This window comes from Filicampus tigris, chromosome 14 (genome assembly GCF_054856515.1).
Source record: "Filicampus tigris isolate MCC_2025a chromosome 14, RoL_Ftig_1.0, whole genome shotgun sequence".
Taxonomy (NCBI): Eukaryota; Metazoa; Chordata; class Actinopteri; order Syngnathiformes; family Syngnathidae; genus Filicampus; species Filicampus tigris.
This window is the reverse complement of record NC_141230.1, coordinates 17,018,245-17,037,404: the sequence shown is the minus strand read 5'-3', so window position 1 is coordinate 17,037,404 and position 19,160 is coordinate 17,018,245. Positions and strand designations below refer to the sequence as shown.

General features: G+C 42.7%; 1 protein-coding gene across 4 annotated transcripts in view; it reads right to left on the bottom strand.

The window, feature by feature from the left end:
* Positions 1–19,160, bottom strand: part of LOC147136571 (dedicator of cytokinesis protein 9) — a 74,802-nt gene that overhangs the window by 48,481 nt on the left and 7,161 nt on the right. For 2 of the 4 annotated variants that reach the window (XM_086051815.1, XM_086051816.1), the window contains exon 1: positions 3,797–4,218. The exons of the other annotated variants lie outside the window; for them this stretch is intronic. In XM_086051815.1, the coding sequence (XP_085907941.1) occupies positions 3,797–3,967 (171 nt within the window). In that variant the 5' untranslated portion in view covers positions 3,968–4,218. Of the gene's footprint in view, positions 1–3,796; positions 4,219–19,160 lie in introns of those variants that run through there. 4 annotated transcript variants of the gene reach the window in all.

The window sequence follows — 19,160 nt, the reverse complement described above, 5'->3', positions numbered from 1 at the left end:
TTGTTTTTAAGTTTTTAATTTATAGCTTTTTAACTTTTTAATTTATAGAAAAAAAAATCCACCTCCACCTAACCTTAATTCATAAATATCACCATGATATTACATGTTATATCATTGTTATCATTATTAACATTATTATTAGGAAACCCACATGGGCTGGAGGGCAGATTCAAAAATCAAAAATCCATCTAGAAAAGTTTACTTAAAAAAAAAAAAAGCTGACCAGTGTATTGCAGCAAACTTTCCAAACCCCATTTCTTGTATAGTTGAAATTAGCCAGGCATCACTTTATAGGCTACAGCACACTGTGTGCATAGACCACGTAGCTCATCACCGTCACCAACCACTTAAAAGTGGAACCAAGCTGATCATGTCACGGTTGGAGGAACTTGGCGGGGGGCCAGTTATTTCTCACCTGGTGGGCGGGCAGGCACTCCAGAGACGCAATTATTGGTAGACCTGCAATTTTAAAAATCCATTTCCCATAACATGCCCCCTTTATGACCTTTTAACATTTACATTAATTATGTCAATGCCCTTTAAATAAAGCCACATTACTGGCATTTATGCGGTACATTTTGGGTGCACCACAACCCACATTACAGCAAAATAAACAGCATTACTAGAAAAATGGATGTATCTCTATTGAATGGAATTTAACAACCGCCTAATTTACAGTTGATGACATGCAGACGTGGTTTGGAATTTCATCAGCTCCCCCACGCAAGGGAGCCATCTCATTAGTTGTGGTTCATTGAAAGCAAAAGTTTCAAGGGGTACGTGGGACTCACTACTCCCAAGACATGCGATGAAAGACACCTTTATCTCAAACCAAGCTGGCGTCAACACACCCTTTCTTTTGCAACAACATTCCTGTGATAAAAGCAGGAGATACTTCAGAACTTTACAGTTGTTTGCCATTCAAACACAGGACGGAAGTTGTGGCATTGTAAAAGCAAAGAATGGAAATACTGTACGTAAACAATAGCAGCCTTTTAAGGACGAGACTGAGGAATGAGCTTTGTTATTCAAGTCGGCAGCAGTTTTTGGAGGATCAATGCCGGCATTGAGGTGTGCGTGATTTACTTGATTATGATTCAGTCACTGGTTTAGTCTGTAACATATCAGAAAGTATGCAAAATTGCCAGCATTGATTTCCAAAGCAAAAGCGGATATTGCAAATAAATATCTATATCTATATCGAGAGAGAGAGAGAGAGAGACACACACACAACTAACAGTGCACTTTTAATCGGTTTATTGAAAAATAAACACTAACAGGTAATCTGAGCTAAAAAACAAAACAAAAAGGAAGTCAACTCCACTTTCAACTGCTGACACCCACGTCACTTACCAGGCCAGACCCCAACTTTTAAAACCACAGTCACTCAAAATATCATGTAGAACGTAAGGATAGCAACCCTTTGTGGACAAAAATAATACCTTATTATTGTTTCATAATGCAAAACCAATTTTTCATTTGATTTGTTTAATCACTCAAATAAATCCATAGCATACTCAATACTAAAAATATTCGATGGCTGCAGCCCTAGTGATCGTCATCAACTCTATTTTACGCTCCCACAATAATGACCCGCCGCAATCAGAGGGAATTAAAAGGCCAAACTCAACAGTTTGCATCATTTCCTAATCTGACCTAATGGATTGCCAAGGTGCGAAAGGTACTGATGCCTGCGGCAAGTAGAGAGTGTGACACAATGGCAAATAATGTGATGATGAAAGCACATCAGCGCACGCTCACATTTAACTCGATCGATTTGCAAGACCGCTGACGGGGGGATTAATTGACCCCCCCATCTACATAAGACCCTTCCCGAGCCAAGGGAAGCGGACAGTGCCCTTGACCTAATTCCCTGCACTCAGCCAGGGCCACTGTCACTCGGATTTCTGCTGATGAGCTATCACGACGGGCAAAGGAGACGCCTACTGTACACACTCTCATCCAGTAAGCAGAAGGGCAAGCAAGACAAGCTGGTACGGAGTAGCAATCGCGCGGCCAAGCCTGTCGCTTGTCAGATAAAGAACGGCGATTGATTTCCGGCAGACAGAGAGACCTCTGTGCCCCGACGCCTGCCGGCCCCTCCTCATCCTCATCGCCATCGCCATGCCAGCCCGCAGAGGCTTTAACCCATGTGGCGCTTAGCGGAAGGCAAGATCCAGCACTCCAACTGCCCTACATTTCATACACTTAAAACTGTCTTGTTGCTGAATCGGCTGTATTTCGCCTACAGTAAATGAATAATAAATACTTCTTCGCAATTAAATTGTGTCGGCCTAATTTCGTAGTTCTGTTTGAACAGAGAGGCTCCGTGCACAAACGATAAAAAGGTTGTACTCACCTAATGTGAAAAAAATAAAATAATATGTTTTTTGTTCGGATGTTCTACCATTGTACTAGAAATGGTTCGTGCAAAGAAGCATAAACTGGCCACAACATTATGACCTTGCATGATATGTAAAAGAATGTGCCTTTTTTAATCTCACTATGAAGTGAAAATAAATGCGTCTTGGCACACCCCGGATAGGAGAGTTGGGAACAACGCTGGCATATTTTGAAGGCTAAAAAAACAATTGCCATAAAATGAGGCTTCAAAATCGTGAAAACTCAAGTCTCCACACCACACCCCGCTCAGCTGGCAATCAAATAGCAAAATTATGAAGTGGGAAAATGGATGCTACTTCACTTAGCATCTTTCTTATGGCCAAATATAACTACATATTTGAGACGTGAAAATATATCCACCTAAAGCCTCTGGGGATATTTCTACGCCACAACAACGAGGCGCTCTAAAGCAGCTACACCACTGGAAAGTCTTTGTCCACACAATGGTGGTGAAGTCTGACTTTTCTTCATCCCCCACACTCTTCTCCCTTTTCTTCATGATGTGCGCCCACTCACGGCGGACAACGAGGCACTCTAACGCAGCAAAGGCTAGCTTGAATCTTCTGGCTGTCAATTCACTTTAATTAGCATCCCCCGTCCCCTTCCTGTCACTTCCATCTTTCTCTGGATGACATGCTTGCATTCATAGCCAACAACGAGGCGCTCTTCTTATATAGTGGAGGGATGGGGGAGCCCAAATGTGCCACAGTGCTATGTCCCCCCCCCCAAAGAAGTAAAAAAAAAGGAAAACAAACTGTTGTATTTAGTCAATATATTCGAAACATCGTAGCAGGCGATGCAATTCTACACCACACACTGCAAACTACTACCACAACGATGAGACATTAAATATGCATTAATACCCTCTTTCACAGTGTCAATCCCACCATGTCATTATCATCTACTTAAAGGCACAAAATAAACAAGCATAAACTCAACAAATAATAACCGGTACCATTAATATTGAATGGGATTGACAGAAAACAAATCAAAATAATATCCATGCAAGGATGTTAAGTCCTAAATTGAGAAGTGCTGTTATAAACAAAGAAAATATGAAGATATTTCCATACCTGTCAACACCCGGGGTGTACTGAATCTTACAAAAGTTCTAATTTGCCCTTTCATATCTGTATAGAATCTTACACATTATTGGCAAATGGCTTCTGTCATGTGAACGGAAATCAGCGACGTACGGCAAAAGGTGTTTCCACCTGTACAAAAATTACGCCCAAAGTGTCCAACTTGACAGGTATGTATTTCAACTGAATCTGAGCCCGGTGTTCTGCACACAAACAACAATAAATCCAAAATAACCAACAAATGAATTTGCAATTAAAATCCGCCCTACCTTTCATTCGTAAATACACACGTTTTGCAGAGACACACGCACCTTAAGCAATCTCTGTGTGGGAAAGATCCGAGACTCCCTCCGACTCAGCGCTCGCTCGACCTCAGATGGCCCGATGGGCTCAGCGGCACCTTTACAGATGTATCCGCTACAGTTCCTCTCTAAGACAGTTCGCAGCCCATCAAAGACGACCGCGCTGGTGGTGCACCCCATTCCTCCAGTTCCAAACGGGCATCAGTCAGGAGAGCCTGAGAGTGACCCACTTTTCTCTCCTTTGCCCTGTCCCTCCCCGCTCCATGATTTGACCCCTGCAAACTAACACCGCTGACCCAGGGAGGGAGCGCCGGCGTCCGGGCGCAAAGAGCCAGAGTGGCCAACCCGAAGAGCAGGATGGCTGGAGAATGAAAACACACACACACACACACACAGAGGAGAGGAGAGGAGAAGAGAGGAGAGGAGAGGAGAGGAGAGGAGAGGAGAGCCCTGCTGGAATAAGCCAGTCAGCAGGCGAGATGCAGCGAGCGAGCGAGCGAGCGAGGGAGGAAGAGCGCAGGACGAGGAAGGGGGGGGGGGGTTGAAGGATGATACCGAGCGAGCTCTGCAGCAGCCTCAGTGCTGACCTTACAGTGAACATGCAGAATTGTTTGTTTGTGAGTCAAGGCGGGTTTGTGCTCAACAGTGCAGTGTCTTTTCCACTTTTTGTTTTTTTAAAGGGGGAAAGTCAACCCAAACATATTTTTGTCAAGAATATGTTCCCAGCAGGCCCATTAGTTGAAACAAGGCATTCTGATAAATATTGCGTTTGTGGAATAAGAGTTAATCCACACGTTTTTAGCCATCTCTGGGGGCGGCCATTTTGTCATTTCTGTCGACTGAAAATGACATCACAACTGCTCACAACGACCAATCACGGCTCAGCTTCAGAAAACAGGTCAACTGTGATTGGTCGTTACCTGAGCAATGACCAACTGTGACGTCATTTTCAGTCAACAGAAGTGACAAAATGGCCGCCCCCGGAGATGGCTACAAACGTTTATTTCACAAACTAAATATTTATCAGAATGCCTTGTTTCACCTAGTAGGCTTGCATAGAACATATTCTTGAAAAAAAATGTTGATTTCCCCTTTTTATGCACCAAACTTATCTAGACACTATATAAATAAACAATTTCCGGATAAAAAAACCAAACAAACAAAAAAAAAACAAAGCCTCCTTTTTACAGCCACATGAATGAGTAAGAAATAAATGGGTTAGAGTAAATGTGACCTTCTATCCAGAGGTTTGCTCCCATGAACAGGCAAACACCAATATGGCTGAATGCTTTTCTAGTTCAGATGCACTGCCAAGACCAACAGGGTGACTCGCATCAAAGTGATGCTGAATGAATACATCAGTCGGCTGCTTTAAAAAGTACGAGTATGCACAGCCCTATAGAGCGAAACACATCATGGGATCTGAACATGAAATCATTTTAAGCATCAATCTGTTGTGCAAACAGTTGAAATGGGAGGATTTAAAGACATCGGGCAGATATCAGCCGCTGCTTGATCTCAAGCTGGACGGTCTGCCAAGAGTGCAGATACATCACAAGCAGAACAACCAAAATGTGATCACTTGGAATGCCGGATAACAATTCATGTGTAAGTGCAGTCTTTGATCAAAATATCTTGGCAACAGGATCAGAGTCTCAACAGTTTGCTTTTTCTGCAGGCTATTGTTTAAATACATTGCATATAAACTGGAAAAAATACTTTAAAAAAATAAAAAATTCAGTCTTTTTTGTTGTTGTTTTTTCCTATATAATTTTATTGAGAATATGTGGATTTTCATCAACAATTTAAGAAAACATCCTATGGAAGAACATCACCTATCATTAGGGATGTCACAATTTTATGTGACATCCCTAATGATAGGTGATTTTAATATCAATTTTAATATTGGCAATATCGTGATATTGCCGATATTAAAATTGCCACAATATATCCTCGTCGTCATGTCACGATATTAATAGTAGGAAATCTGTTTCAAAGCCCAAGTTGTTTTCCATTTGTGCAGTTCCAACCCCCTCTGGTGCTTAGTTTATTAGCGCAGTTTAATTTGATGTCACCTGTGTTTAAGACCCACGCTAATCGCCAATAGGAGCGCATGATCTTCTTTGTGAATCCTGTTATGTACAAAAACAGTCTATTGTTGATGTTTTTTCTTAATACGAGCTCCTTTTTTTGTTTTTCTTGCAATATCGTGAGCTTTTTATATATCGCCAACCTCCCCACAATATTGCGCTAATTACCGTATCGCGAGGTTCATATCGTGATATCGTATCGTGACATCTCTACCTATCGTACAAAAATAAAAATCAAGATTAATTTACCTAAAACAAAAGCCAGAGCGGATGTAAAAACACCAATTTGAAAACCAACAAAGACGTACCCAAGCTGCTTTGCTATGTTTACCAGTTTCCTTCCCACCCACTGATCATGAAAAAAAAAGGAGCAAGGAAAGAGAACGTCTGAGTTTATTCATCCACATCTCTCCCCCACCCTGCTGCAGCATTACACCGACGAGAAAGGGAATTCTCAGTTACTAAAAATGTGTCACAGCCACGCGCAGCGTACACGCCAATTAACTCCTGAGGCATTCGGTTCCAAATGTGCTTACCATTAAAGTCACACGACGGGCACTGCGCAGGGCACATAACGTGTCAACAATAGACCAACTGCTTCCAACGTGTTTTTTGCTATTGCTCCACAAAAGGATTGAACACAATCACAGTCCAGTATCTGCAGTGTGCGATTCCTCCTTCCCATCAGCGTTACACTACGAATGCTCACATGCCTTCCTGCACGCTGCTGCTGCTGTGTTAATATTTCAGTAGCCTGGCACACTGAACTACATTTGACTGTACAACGAAACAAGCCACAGGGCAAAGCCATCGAACGTCCGCATGAGCCGATTCAAGAAAAAAAAAGGGAAAGAAAAAAGAAAAGGCTCTGTGGCCGCGTAAAACGAGACTATGTTTTCCTGAAGTCCAAGAAATGTAGCCGCATACGTTTCGCCTCCTTTAAATGTATTACGAACTCTCAGTCGCTTGCACTTTGCAGCACGAGAATGGTAACAAATACAAGAGCAATATATTGAACCCCCCGTTTGATTGTGGTTTGTATTTTGTGCCCCCGCTATATCACTCATTTTTCACGCGATCGCTCCTACATCGTAGGAAGGTAGAAATTGTACATGGCATCGGGCAGAATTGATTTTGTGTGTTGATTTCTTACTCTTTGTGGAGTTGTTTTACAAGGTGCTACAAGAAAAATGTGAAAAAGAAAATGATACACAGGAAGATATGTGAATTCATATTCAAATTAGCAGAGCTGAAAAAAAATAGTACCCACCAATGGGCCGATTTGCCTATGATTTTAAACGGGCTTCCGTTAGGGTTTCCGACTACAAAGTCCAAGCAACTACCGCAAAATTTTGATCCGTCTAGACGATTACATAGACGGGCGAAAATCTACTTCCGTTTCTGCTTAATCCGTCTTTCTTTTTTTTTTCTTCTAATTCCTGTTTATCACCTACAAAATGGGCGTCCATCGTATGCCTCGGGCTGCAAATTATTAGGACTTCAGCATAGAAACAGGCATATTGTCCTATTAAGGAATGTGTTTTGTTGTTAACTTATTTCTACACCGGTGAGTCAAGAATGTTTTTAAAAGGACTCATTGCTTGTAAGCAGACATCGCTGGAAGGGTCACAGGTGGCGATGATGCATTTTCTGCCTGAGGAAATAGATTCCTTTGGTACAAGAAAGGGCATGCCACTAAATACATAATAGCAAACTGACAGGACTGCTACTGATGGTGTTGTATTGGATTTCCAACACTTGGGGGGGGAATTACCCCCTTTCATGAGTGAATTTTTTTACCTTGTTGTTTATGATTAGAGCTCGGACTCGGACGCAAAATCTCAACTCGCCATTCATGCTAATATCAGCGAATGACCTTGGAAAAGAAAGGTGGTTAAGGGTTAGCTCGTCTGCGGTATTATGTGTTAGAATTAAGCTAGCAGACTTTAGGCAAAGTTGTGGTTGTTTTAACCACTTAGAGTGTAGTTTTAACTACATAGCGTGTATTCCTCTTTGTTTTATGTTTAGTTTGACAAACTTCAACTTGGAATGGCTATAAATTAGGGCTGCACAATATATTGAAAAAATATTGATATCGCGATATTGGCTCATGCAGTATGCATATCGCAAAGACATGCAATCATTTTATTATTGAATTGTATGGTTTTGTCTGAATTTGACCAGTCAGACGCAAATTCAAAATGTGCATCGCCAGATTTGGAATTACAATTAATTAGCTTATATCACATTGAGCTCACTTATTTTGCTGCATGAAAAAAAAAATCTTTCATTAGATAAGAAAAATGTCATTTATTTAGGAACATGTTAAATAATAATATTGATATCGCTATATTTAACAACCATATCGCATGCTTTTCCGATATCGCGCAGCCCTACTATGAATGCTCTTTTTAAAGAATTGTTCAGTACCTGCCCAACTGCTGCCTGTTAAATAAGTTGAACTGAGTTCACTGCCACCATGTAGCGCTCGTTTCCCCAACATTGCTCGCAAGGCGAAAGCAAACGTAACGGCCGAACGATAGCTCATACCTCGGCAATCTTTAAGTCGGCTCACTTGTATCTCAAGGCGCCGCTGCACTCCATGCTAATAAGCAGACATGAAGTCAATCAATGGCACCTTATTTTCTTTGGAGTGAGTCATTTCTGAACCCGTTATCCTCTACCAATTATCCAGGTCGCACATGCTGAGTCATTGCCGCATATGCATCTTCTTCTCACCGCCCCTTAACAATCCGCCGCCGCGGCGATGTCGGCAGCACGCTAATAAAGCACTGCTTTGACCTCCACAGCGCAACTGTGCCAGGCTTACTAAACCTTGACCTAAAAAATCTAAGTAAGGAATGCCGTGGTCCTGACACTCGATTGGGCACAGTGTTGCGCCATCTGACTGTGGATGTTTAGCTATACTGTAAGTATCCTCTGTCAAATGTGGAAGCTGTGAAAGTCCACACGCTTAAATCTGCAGCAGCTGCAGAGGAGATAAGAGCAGCGGTGGCATAGATTACTGCCACAATGACAGCAGGGCTGTGGACTGTAGGTTGAAAGTAACACGCCCTCATATCATATCAGATCCCATCTGTGCTACCTCACTGCACATAAACATTATATTAAGTCCCATGTGAGCAGCAACAGACTTTCATGAACGTGCAAGCAGGCCTTAAGGAGTGCTCTGTGACGGTGGTAGGGGTAATTGATGTATCTGTTATCAATAAGTGAACATTAATTGGGTTGGCCATGTGGGGTTTGAGGAATAACAACAGTGTTGTAGTAGTAGTAGTAGTGTGTAGAGGGCTTTGTCTTGAAGCATCGTCGGTAGGGATGCAATGATTCACTGAAGCCCCGATTCGATTTTCAGTTCCTGATTTTTCGATTTTCGATTCGAGAAAAAAAAAAAAAAAAAAAAAAAAACACTACCAAGCTTGTCTCTGTGTGCTCTGCAGCCATCCGCAAACGCAATACGCAATGATGTTTGGAGCAAGCGTATAATTTGATCTACGCATTCAAAATGTGGTATCCATCTGGAATGAGAAAAAAAATTAAAGACATCATTTTTTAGCACTCTAAATTTGTATATAATGACCTAGGTATGTTGTCTTTTGTTAGGTGTTGCCATATAGGGCTTGTAAGTGCTGAGTTCGATTCATCTAGATGCAAGATTATTCGATTATTAATCGTTTTCCGATGTATCGTTACATCCCTAATCGTCTGCATAACTGGTTTCACTATTTCCGCTTTTCTACAGCGCTCGCCTCAGCTCTACTCGCCTGAATTTCTCTAAGCGGGGCCTCCTCCTGTTTGGTCTCTCCGGGACAAAGAAAAGGTCAAGGAAGTTAGAGGGGAAGACCTGCACATTGTTGACATCTCCAACAGAATTCTCACCAGCAGCAATGCCACAAGAAAAAGCTCCTCCTGAAATGAGACCGGCTGGTAGCTAAAAGCAAAAATGTAATTACGTGCCGTGCCCCAGAGCTTCCTAGGAGGTAGGCACTTGCTGTCGATCAAACATCAGGTCTGCCTCAACCATGGCGCCATCCAGCACAAGCGTCTTGGCCTTCACCGCTATCGGGAAAGACTCCGTCACCCCCACCCCCACCCCCAGCGTCCAGAATGGCCGGAGGCATTTCCTGTCCTACTGGGACATCATGAGTAGCAACTTGCTCGATTGCTGCTCAATACAACTTGGGCATGTACTTAACATTACGCAATAAATTCACCGCAATTTCACAGCTTATTGACCACAATATGATATGCGATTTCTTTCGTGCAAGAGACAACCTGGGGGTTGAAATGAGTGGAAAATGACAGTATATCACTGAAAATAGGAAGGATGCAACAACTGGTCAAGTCATTGGTTCGCGATGCTTTGACTTGTGAGCAAAAATTTGAGATACAAATGCTGTAGGGGGACAGTGAACTCAACTCAGCTCACGTCACATCATGGAGCGGTTTGGCAGAGAATAGAATAGTGGTGAGGTATACAATTATCAAAAGGACACACTTATTTGCAACTAAAAATCATTTTTATAATCGATTAAGTTGATCATTTTGTTCCAAAGTAAAAGTTTCAATGCAAAGCTCATCAGTCCGTTTTCATGGAGGACTACAAAACTTGGACTTGTTGAAAAGCTGAAATTCTGAGCATTTGGACAATTTTAAATAAAATCTTAAAAAGATATTGGCAATTCATCATTTATGAAAACAAATAATCGCTTCATCTGATAATCGATGAGTTATCAATTAATCGTTGCACGTCTAGAACATAAATCACATTTTGGAGAATATCTATGATTGATCAGACTGATGATAAGATTCAACTTTCAGAGCCATTTTTAAAGATTTACATTTACAGTCTCCAAAATGCAAGTCATATCCAAAACGACAAAACGTTGTGAATACACTGCATCCAATCAGTGTCTTTGTACACTGCACCGGTCACAACACCCATGCCGACTTTAAATCGGCCCCGATTCACAAGTGAGTCGGCCGACTGAATGGCACAACACGTGCCGAGCTTTACTCAATAAAACGGTGATCCTCCGAGACTTCTCGATGACAAAACACCAGATGCCCTCTCGTCATCTGTTGGGCGCCGTCGCTAGCCTGCAAACGACACTACTTTCAATCTATTAGCAGCGACGGTTGGAGGGAGACATCGCAGGCAACACCTGTGGAAAAATAGTGGGGTCATCTTGAATTTCCCCATTTTCACTCCAAGGCGTGAACACTCCAAACAAAGACGGTGAAGGTGAAGGCTAGCTGCCTGCGTTTCCATGTCCAGGCTTCTGCAGGGATCAAGTCTGAGTCCACACACATTCTGGTGGACATCACACTTGGACGAAACACCACCATGCCGATAAAACAGGCTGCATCCCAGACACGACCATAGAAGGACCTCAAAAAAGGGAAGCGGCTGTTTCCTGCTGATGAGCGTGTGTAAACCAAGTTGAATCAAAGCTGTTTTTCAATCATTTTGAAACTTCTGGTTAATGGAGAGTTTGTGGACGCAATGCCATGCAAGTGTTTATCTCTCTTCAGTCATCATGGCTGATGACGAATGGTCCAGTGTCGGGCTGAACGTTTCATCAAAGTAAAATCGACATCGCAATGTAGTCGGATGCAATTTTCAAATCGTAAAGGCTGCAATTGTCGAGGGGAGGACTGCTTCGTTTCGGTCGGTCGGCTGGCTTTATTTTTTATATTTGGATATTTTATTGATTGAAGTGCAGTCCACATGTTTACGTGTCACTGTTTCATGACGTTGACGTGATAAAGCCGCAATCCCAATTCATAATGTTGAATTGAGTTGAGTCGAGTATTTAGTACTTAACCAAGGACATTTTGCCAAATGATGATGACTAAACATCCATAAAAAGCACAAGTGTGCTGCACTCGAGTTTTGTTTGAGCGACACTGCAAGTTGCACATGTGGGTGGGCTGCAAACATAGGCCAGGATTTAAAAAAAAACAAAACAAAAAAAAAAATAACACATGCCTCACATTTTAGAACCCCAAAATAGTTGACATGAAACAGGAGGGACGCATTCAATGATTGCGAAGAAACAAGAATGTCAGGTTATCCCGCCTGTGTAGTAAAACAAACACAAGAGCACCCGCGTCCTCTTCCTTTAACTTGGTATTTTCGGATGGTTTGTTTATATCAAGTGACCAAACAGAGGGGTACTGCTTCCGCTGTTTTAGGGTGGAGCCACCTGGCTAAGAATAAACTTGACACAATCGACCCACATAGTGCTATGTTGGATGCGGGGTCTTTGAATTAGCTTCATTTGACTACTAATACAAGAAACTAATTAAACAAAGCCTTCACCAGCGAAGGTCTGAAACAGTGCCAAGGTCCCCGAGAGCCTGCGTTCACCCTCTTATCCGTGCCAGCTGCATTTTGGCATGGATAGACCCAACACTGCGTAATCTGACACTAACATACTTCCTTACACATGCTGGCAGGGTAACGCTACACTACTTCAAAAGAGCTTGAATTTCAAACAACATTAAAAAAAGAAAAAAAAACTACTCACATGCGGTCAACAGTGAATTTTGAAAACAAGAAAAAAAATGTGGAGGGGCTTCACAAGAGGGGGTAAGGGGAGGGGAGCTGCTTCACACACCTCAGTGACGATGATGGAATGTTTTTACTGCCACCTGCAGGTTAATATTGAAACATTGAGTTCCATACATCATGCTCAGAATCATTGTACACTCTGTGGCCACAACATTAGGTACGCCTGTACAACCATGTTTAATTTATATGTTTCATTTATTCCTCAGATTGCATAGATGTACCCAAAGTTGTGGGCAATACATGTACATGTGTTGTCCTCCGAACAGTAAAACAATACAACACTAATAACCTACCCAACTAGCATCAATGAGACTATACAGGAAGTAAAGAAAGTAGTAAGATCCTGCAAACGCTAGATAAGATCATGACAATAGTGATAAAAGGGTCATTGTTGTCGTTTATTCAGGCATGCAGATAAATATACATACAGACCCATCGGATCGTGGTTACGACTATGAATAGCAGTCGGATTTTACACAGCGCCTGACGCCTGTCATCGAGGTCAAGCTTTGACATGAAGCGAAGATGTCAGGCAAGTTCACACTGGCCTGACACGAGGCCTTCTGAAGGTGAAACTTACAAACGTGCTAGTTCACAACTCTACGTCTGGTATGTTCTTAAGCGGAAGTCAAACAAAACTTTTTTTTTTTTTTTTTCCAGAATAAGTTCTCTGCAGGCCCACTAGTCTAAACACGGTATTCTGATTAATATTGCGTTTGTGGAATATGAGAGATCCACCCATTTTTAGCTAGCTCAGGGGGCGGCCATTTTGTCGCTTCTGTCAACTGAAGATGACATTGAAGTTGCTCAGGGCTCAGACAGGTAAACTGTAATTGGTCGTAATCTGAGCCCTGAGCATCTGTGACGCCATTTTCAATCGACAGAAGTGACAAAATGGCCGCCCCCCGAGATGGCTAAAGCGGTTGCATTTTGCTGCTCAACTCATATTTTATATCAATCATATCGGCTCGTTTCAACTAGTGGGCCTGCATAGAATATATTCTGGAAAAAAATAAGTTTGGGTTGTAGACATGAACTTGAGTACACAGCTACATTTTATAGAGTCATATAAATATAGTAAAATCCAATAAGCATAATATTGGAAACACCTCTGCTATTCTTACACCACAGCTGTGAGTCTGTAACGCATCGCCCGCAATAAACAGGCTTCACTATAGGCTACAACCATGGTACCACAATGATCATATTACTGTCTCTATCAAACAAAATTCATTAAGTTATTGATCTAACCTATCTTCTTGGGTTGAGCAGATCTGCCTAATAGAGCATCCAGTGAGTAAACTGGAAGCTACCGAACATGTTTTTCCGCTGTGTTTGAGACTTTTGTCATTGGGATGATAGGGGAGGTTGGTGTTTGGGAAACTTTAGGGATTAGCTAATCTGGGCTCTTTGTAATCAGTGGAAATCCTCTTGAGCCCGCAACAGCGAGCGCCGCTGACAATCGGGGGAAACGGAGGACGCGGGAGGAGGAGACCAGGGCACGTCCGCACACCTGCGTACTGGATAGCTGGCGGTAGATTTTGCTGCGCGGCCGCCCTACTAAACTCCCCAGGGTGTCACAAACAGCCGCGAAGGCGACAGTGTCGTTAAGATAAGAGTTATTAAGTGAAACAGTTAATTGTAGACTGTACTGTACTGTAAACAAGGAAGGAAATGCATTTGAACTCATTGATTTAGAAGTCAATTACAAGACTCATTGAGAAGAAGCGTTTGGTTAAATCCGGCCATTGTCATGTTTGGTTTGTTTTGGTTTTGGGCTTTCTTTAGTTTCATGTTTTGCTCAGTGTTCTGTGTCTCTCTCGTCATGATTATTGTGTCCACTTGTGTGCCTTCCACTCCCTAGCTGTTGGCCAATCAGCTCCCTCCTACCTTGTGTCTCTCGTTGTCTCGTCAGTGAGCTTGTATTTAAGTTGTTAGTTTTTGTTCGGTTCTTGTCGGGCCATTGTCGTGTAGTCGCTGCTGTCCTTGCGTTTGTTGTATTAGTCGGAGCTGTTGATGCTGTCATGGTTACAGAGTTACCGGTTGTCGTCACCTCGCCAAATCAAGCCTCGTCAACACTTCCAAGCCAAGCCTCATAAACACGCCAAGCCTCAGTAACCGGTCAGGTGTATTTAGTTTCATTTTCATTCAAATATCATAGACAGTCCTCCTGCCTTGCCTCCCTGCATTTGGGTCCACCTCCGTGCCAAATCCTGACATTGATTTTACCATATAGGATACTCGTAAAGCATGGTGATAACAGCTACGATACTTATGGCAAAAAAAAAAAAAAAAAAAAAAAATCTGAGTACGTCTTGCCAGTAATTGGTGCTACAAAGTGGACGTATAACACATTGGTGATGCATCATGTGCGTCTTTGTTCAGAATTATCTGTCATAATTTCACATATCCTAAGTCATAGTGGTATTGGTACTTGGTATCGGTGCAGTTGAATCAAGCATATTATATGCTTGACAAATCCTAGACAGTTGGCTTCAGTCTTCTTGATTGAGGAAAGCTCACATTGACTACATCCTTATTCAAGAATGGCTTGACGCTCATTACCGAGCTGTGTGTTTTGTCTGTGGTGCCGCTCATGTCTTGTCCGCAGAATACACGCCATTTGATATGGGCATGGCCTCGTCGCTCATGCAGTGTCACGCATACACAAACAGCATCGCCAGCAATTTGCTGCTGATCCGGCCTCAGCTGTTGGCATGTTGTGCACTTGCGTCGCGGATCACACTAATTTCCCAGTGAGCAGTATGGCTGCCATGGCAACTAAGATGGATTTGACATTTTTGTAGGTCTCAAGTGACCTTGAGTGGAAATAATGCCTTTTTCAGCATCGGTGATTCTGAATCACATCATCCAATCGGGGACAGTCCCACGGGACCTTGTTATTCAGTGGAAAAAAATACAACAGAATTTGTATTTTCACCACAACCACCTAGAAAAAAAAATTCTTTGTATTTTCTAAAACATTCAGGTACGAACAATAACAGCTGGTTCCCTCTGCACAGAGTTCTGAAAAAAGGCTGGAAAAAAAAAAAGTAATATGCATGCCAGAGCAGTCGTGGGCGATGAAACTAATTGCTTGTCCTTTTTCAGAAAAAAACCAAAAAACAGCACAAACCACTGCCAATATTCATATATGTAAAGTTAAGACAGATTCCAATGTGCCAGAAATCATCTAAAAAATAAAAAAAATAAAAGTTATAGCTCATGATCCAAAGCATACCACATCATGGGTCACACGTGATATGGTATCATCCGAATGGGCTCACTGCTGTTTATTGACTCAGTTCTGAGTATGAGTGAGTATGTCCAATTTCGAACACAAAAATGACCTTGTCTGAAGTACCCTCAAGCCATGCAGAATGGTGAAGAACCATGATACGCATTTACGTTTCCCACCGAGCACGGGAGTCTATTTTAGGGGCTCACTTCAAAACGCAACAAGTGATTAAAGTAAACAAGGGCACTGTACAGGATCACTTTGTCCACTTGACATCACCGACACGCGTGATCAAGAGGAGGCACGCGCGGCTTGCATAAACAACATCATGCCGTCATTTGAGCACAGCAAACTCTGATCCTGCCTCCCAAAGATGAATCCCGGACAAATAGACGAGAAGCGAACGTAAACAAACCCGCGGTGTCTGTCCGATACACTAGCTTTGAAAAGAAACACAGATTACCGGGCCATCGTTGCCCGATGATATCTGTGACTTCATAATCATTTGTAATTACTGCGAGTCCACAGAGCTCGCAGTTGTGTTAGTGGCGAAGAAAACTCATGTCAAGGAGCGCACAGCTTTAGCAAACACACTATATCCAAAAATAATGTACCGTATGTAACGTAGATGTGCTGTACTTAAAGGGGAAAGTCAACGCAAACATTTGTTTTTCAAGAATATGTTCTATGCAAATCCACTAGTTGAAACAGGGCATTCTGATCAAACATAAATTTGTGGAATAAGTGTTAATCCACTCGTTTTTAGCCATCTCTGGGGGCGGCCATTTTGTCTTGTGTCGACTGAAAATGACATCACAACTGCTCACAACGACCAATCACGGCTCAGATTCAGAAAACAGGTCAGCCGTGGTTGGTCGTTGTGAGCAGTTGTGATGTCATTTTTAGTCGACGGAAGACAAAATGGCCGTCCCCAGAGATGGCTAAAAACGAGTGCATTTTGCTGCTTAACTTATATTCCACAAACGCAAAATTAATCAGAAAGAAGAAATATTTTTTGGTTGACTTCCGTTTTAAGTAATCAGTTGTTTTTTGGGGGGAATTTGTTATTGTGGACTTTAGAGGCATTTTCCATGTTTTAAGGATATGCTGGCAGCCACGTGTCATGTTGCCAAAGGAAGCTTTTTTTTTTTTTCTAAGAAAAATCACATGGAGCTGGAAAAAAGCAAATGCCACAGGATCGCATGATGTGTCAGTTGATCATTTGGCCCCGTGGCAAGCACTCGCAGTGAATGATGCCCCTCACATTGAGGAACGCCACCAACATGACTTTGGACTTTGACTGTCTCCGACCTTGATAGCGTCGGACTCTTTGACTGAAGGTTCTGGCGTAAGGTCGTAAGGCTTGTACGCAAAGATCCGTCGCAAGTCTGATCTCATTAGTCACACTCACTGCAATTACACTGAAGGGGAAAAACTCAGTTTGGGTTACTTTCTGACACACCGTGTTGGAGAGTTATCCTTGATTATGTCTGCACAGATGGCTAGCCAACAGTGAGGAGGAGAAACTGTCCACCCTGTCCCGCCCCTCCCTCGCCTTCCCTCACCAACCACAGTGTCGGATGAAAGAATGCAAGCTATGCATCTGCCTGGTGAGAAGTCATTAGAGACCAAACCCTCTGGCAGGTCACATCCCTGCTCAGTGCACAAACCAAAAGCACCAGCACAGTGGTTTGCAGGGATTATCTTTCATTAAACGAACAGCGTGCACTGTGGGAAAAAGACACATCAAAAGGGAGCAGCGTCTAACTGATGAGTTGACTTGAATATGCGTTACATCCACCACTTTTGGTGAATTCAAATAAGCACAAAAGAGTCTCCAAACATTCATTCATGGGAAATCCCCGATGAATGACAAGTTGAACTTTTACTTTTCATCTTTCAGCAGCCTGATAACAGTCGGCAGCACGTACGGGAAAGTCAAGTCGTCCCCCTGGAGATTCACAGCAACGTAGAACAAATTCGAGCTTTCGACAATTCTTTCCACGGCACTTTACTCTCCTCTGCCAAGGGTGTTGAATGTAAGCGCTTCTTACAAGCCTCAGCAGACCTCCGCAACAGCGGCTGGCGGTATTTGTATAGCGAGAGAGTGAAGGGTCAGTGACCGCGGGGGGCGGCATTCAAAGCCGATTACCCACCGAGAATGGGTTGTTAGCCTATTACCGCACTCCTGGAGTCATCCGCAATCATGGTGAATTATCAAACAAGAGCAAGGAATTGTATGGCAATATTTTGGGCGGCATGAACAAATCGTATCGCCGTTTACAATCACGCGCTCTTACAAAATCCAGTCGCACTGCTTCACATTCAAGAACTGTATCCCAGCGACGTGAGTAAAATCCACCTGCATGAGCTCCTTGCACAGGCATAACCCCTGCAGCGACGCATTCCTCGAAAAATGGAAAGTCCTGCAACAACACGCTTGACAAACATGGCGAACATTTGTTTTTCTCGAGGACGGTACAATCTATAAGTAGGCAGTAACATACTTTCCCGTATGAAATTCTGGACGTTCCGTGAATTCTGCCCCATTCTACAATGTCAACAATACTTATCCCTTTTTAATTTCTATGCCGGATGATCAGGTTATATATGGGCTTGTAAATCACATACAGTGACGTAAGCATTTTTATCAACTAGGAAGACAAAGCAATATATTGTACAGTAGTGAAATGTTCGTCATTCTTGGGGGGGGGACACTTATAAGGGTAACTGCTGGCATATTGCCTCCCCTCTAATCTGCTCCATCGTGGTAGCAGGCTAGCATTAGCTTCCCCACAATTACAAACTCTCTGCGAGCTACAGTGGAGGTTAGAAGAGAGAATTTATGGACAACTCAAGTGGGCTGGGAGGGTAAATACACCACTCTGGAAGAAAAGAAAACACACACGGACCTAAAGGGAAATATGGTAGCCATTTGTCCCTTCTTTGCAGTCAGTCAGTGCGGATGAGCTGCAGAGGCTTTCTGTACATGTTAGGGGCCTTCTCAGGGTTTTAATCCAATGAGATTAATCTCCAGTCGAGTGCGCGAGTGAAGCCCAACAATTCAGCCAGGCTCAGCTTGAGCAGTTTCACCTCTCAGCTAACAGGCTGGCCCCTGAAAACACTAATGAATTAGTGATGTATGGCAGAGCTGCATCCACCCACATGTTCTCGTGTAAGTCACGCGTTGGCCAGTTACAGGCCAACAGAATTTACAATGTGTGCTTTAGGCTCTGAAGGGCAACATTTATTTGATACTTTGAAGTAGCTTGAGGCTACAAAGTAACATGGAGGCTTCACTGGGTTTACAAGGCTGCTGTGGGAGGGCAACCTGAGATTCAAGAACAAGGTTATAATAAAGAAGGAATGTTTAAATTATGCCCTTAACAGTTTCAACGAATTGCTAAAATTAGCACGCAAGTAATGACAATGCTAACGATATGTAGC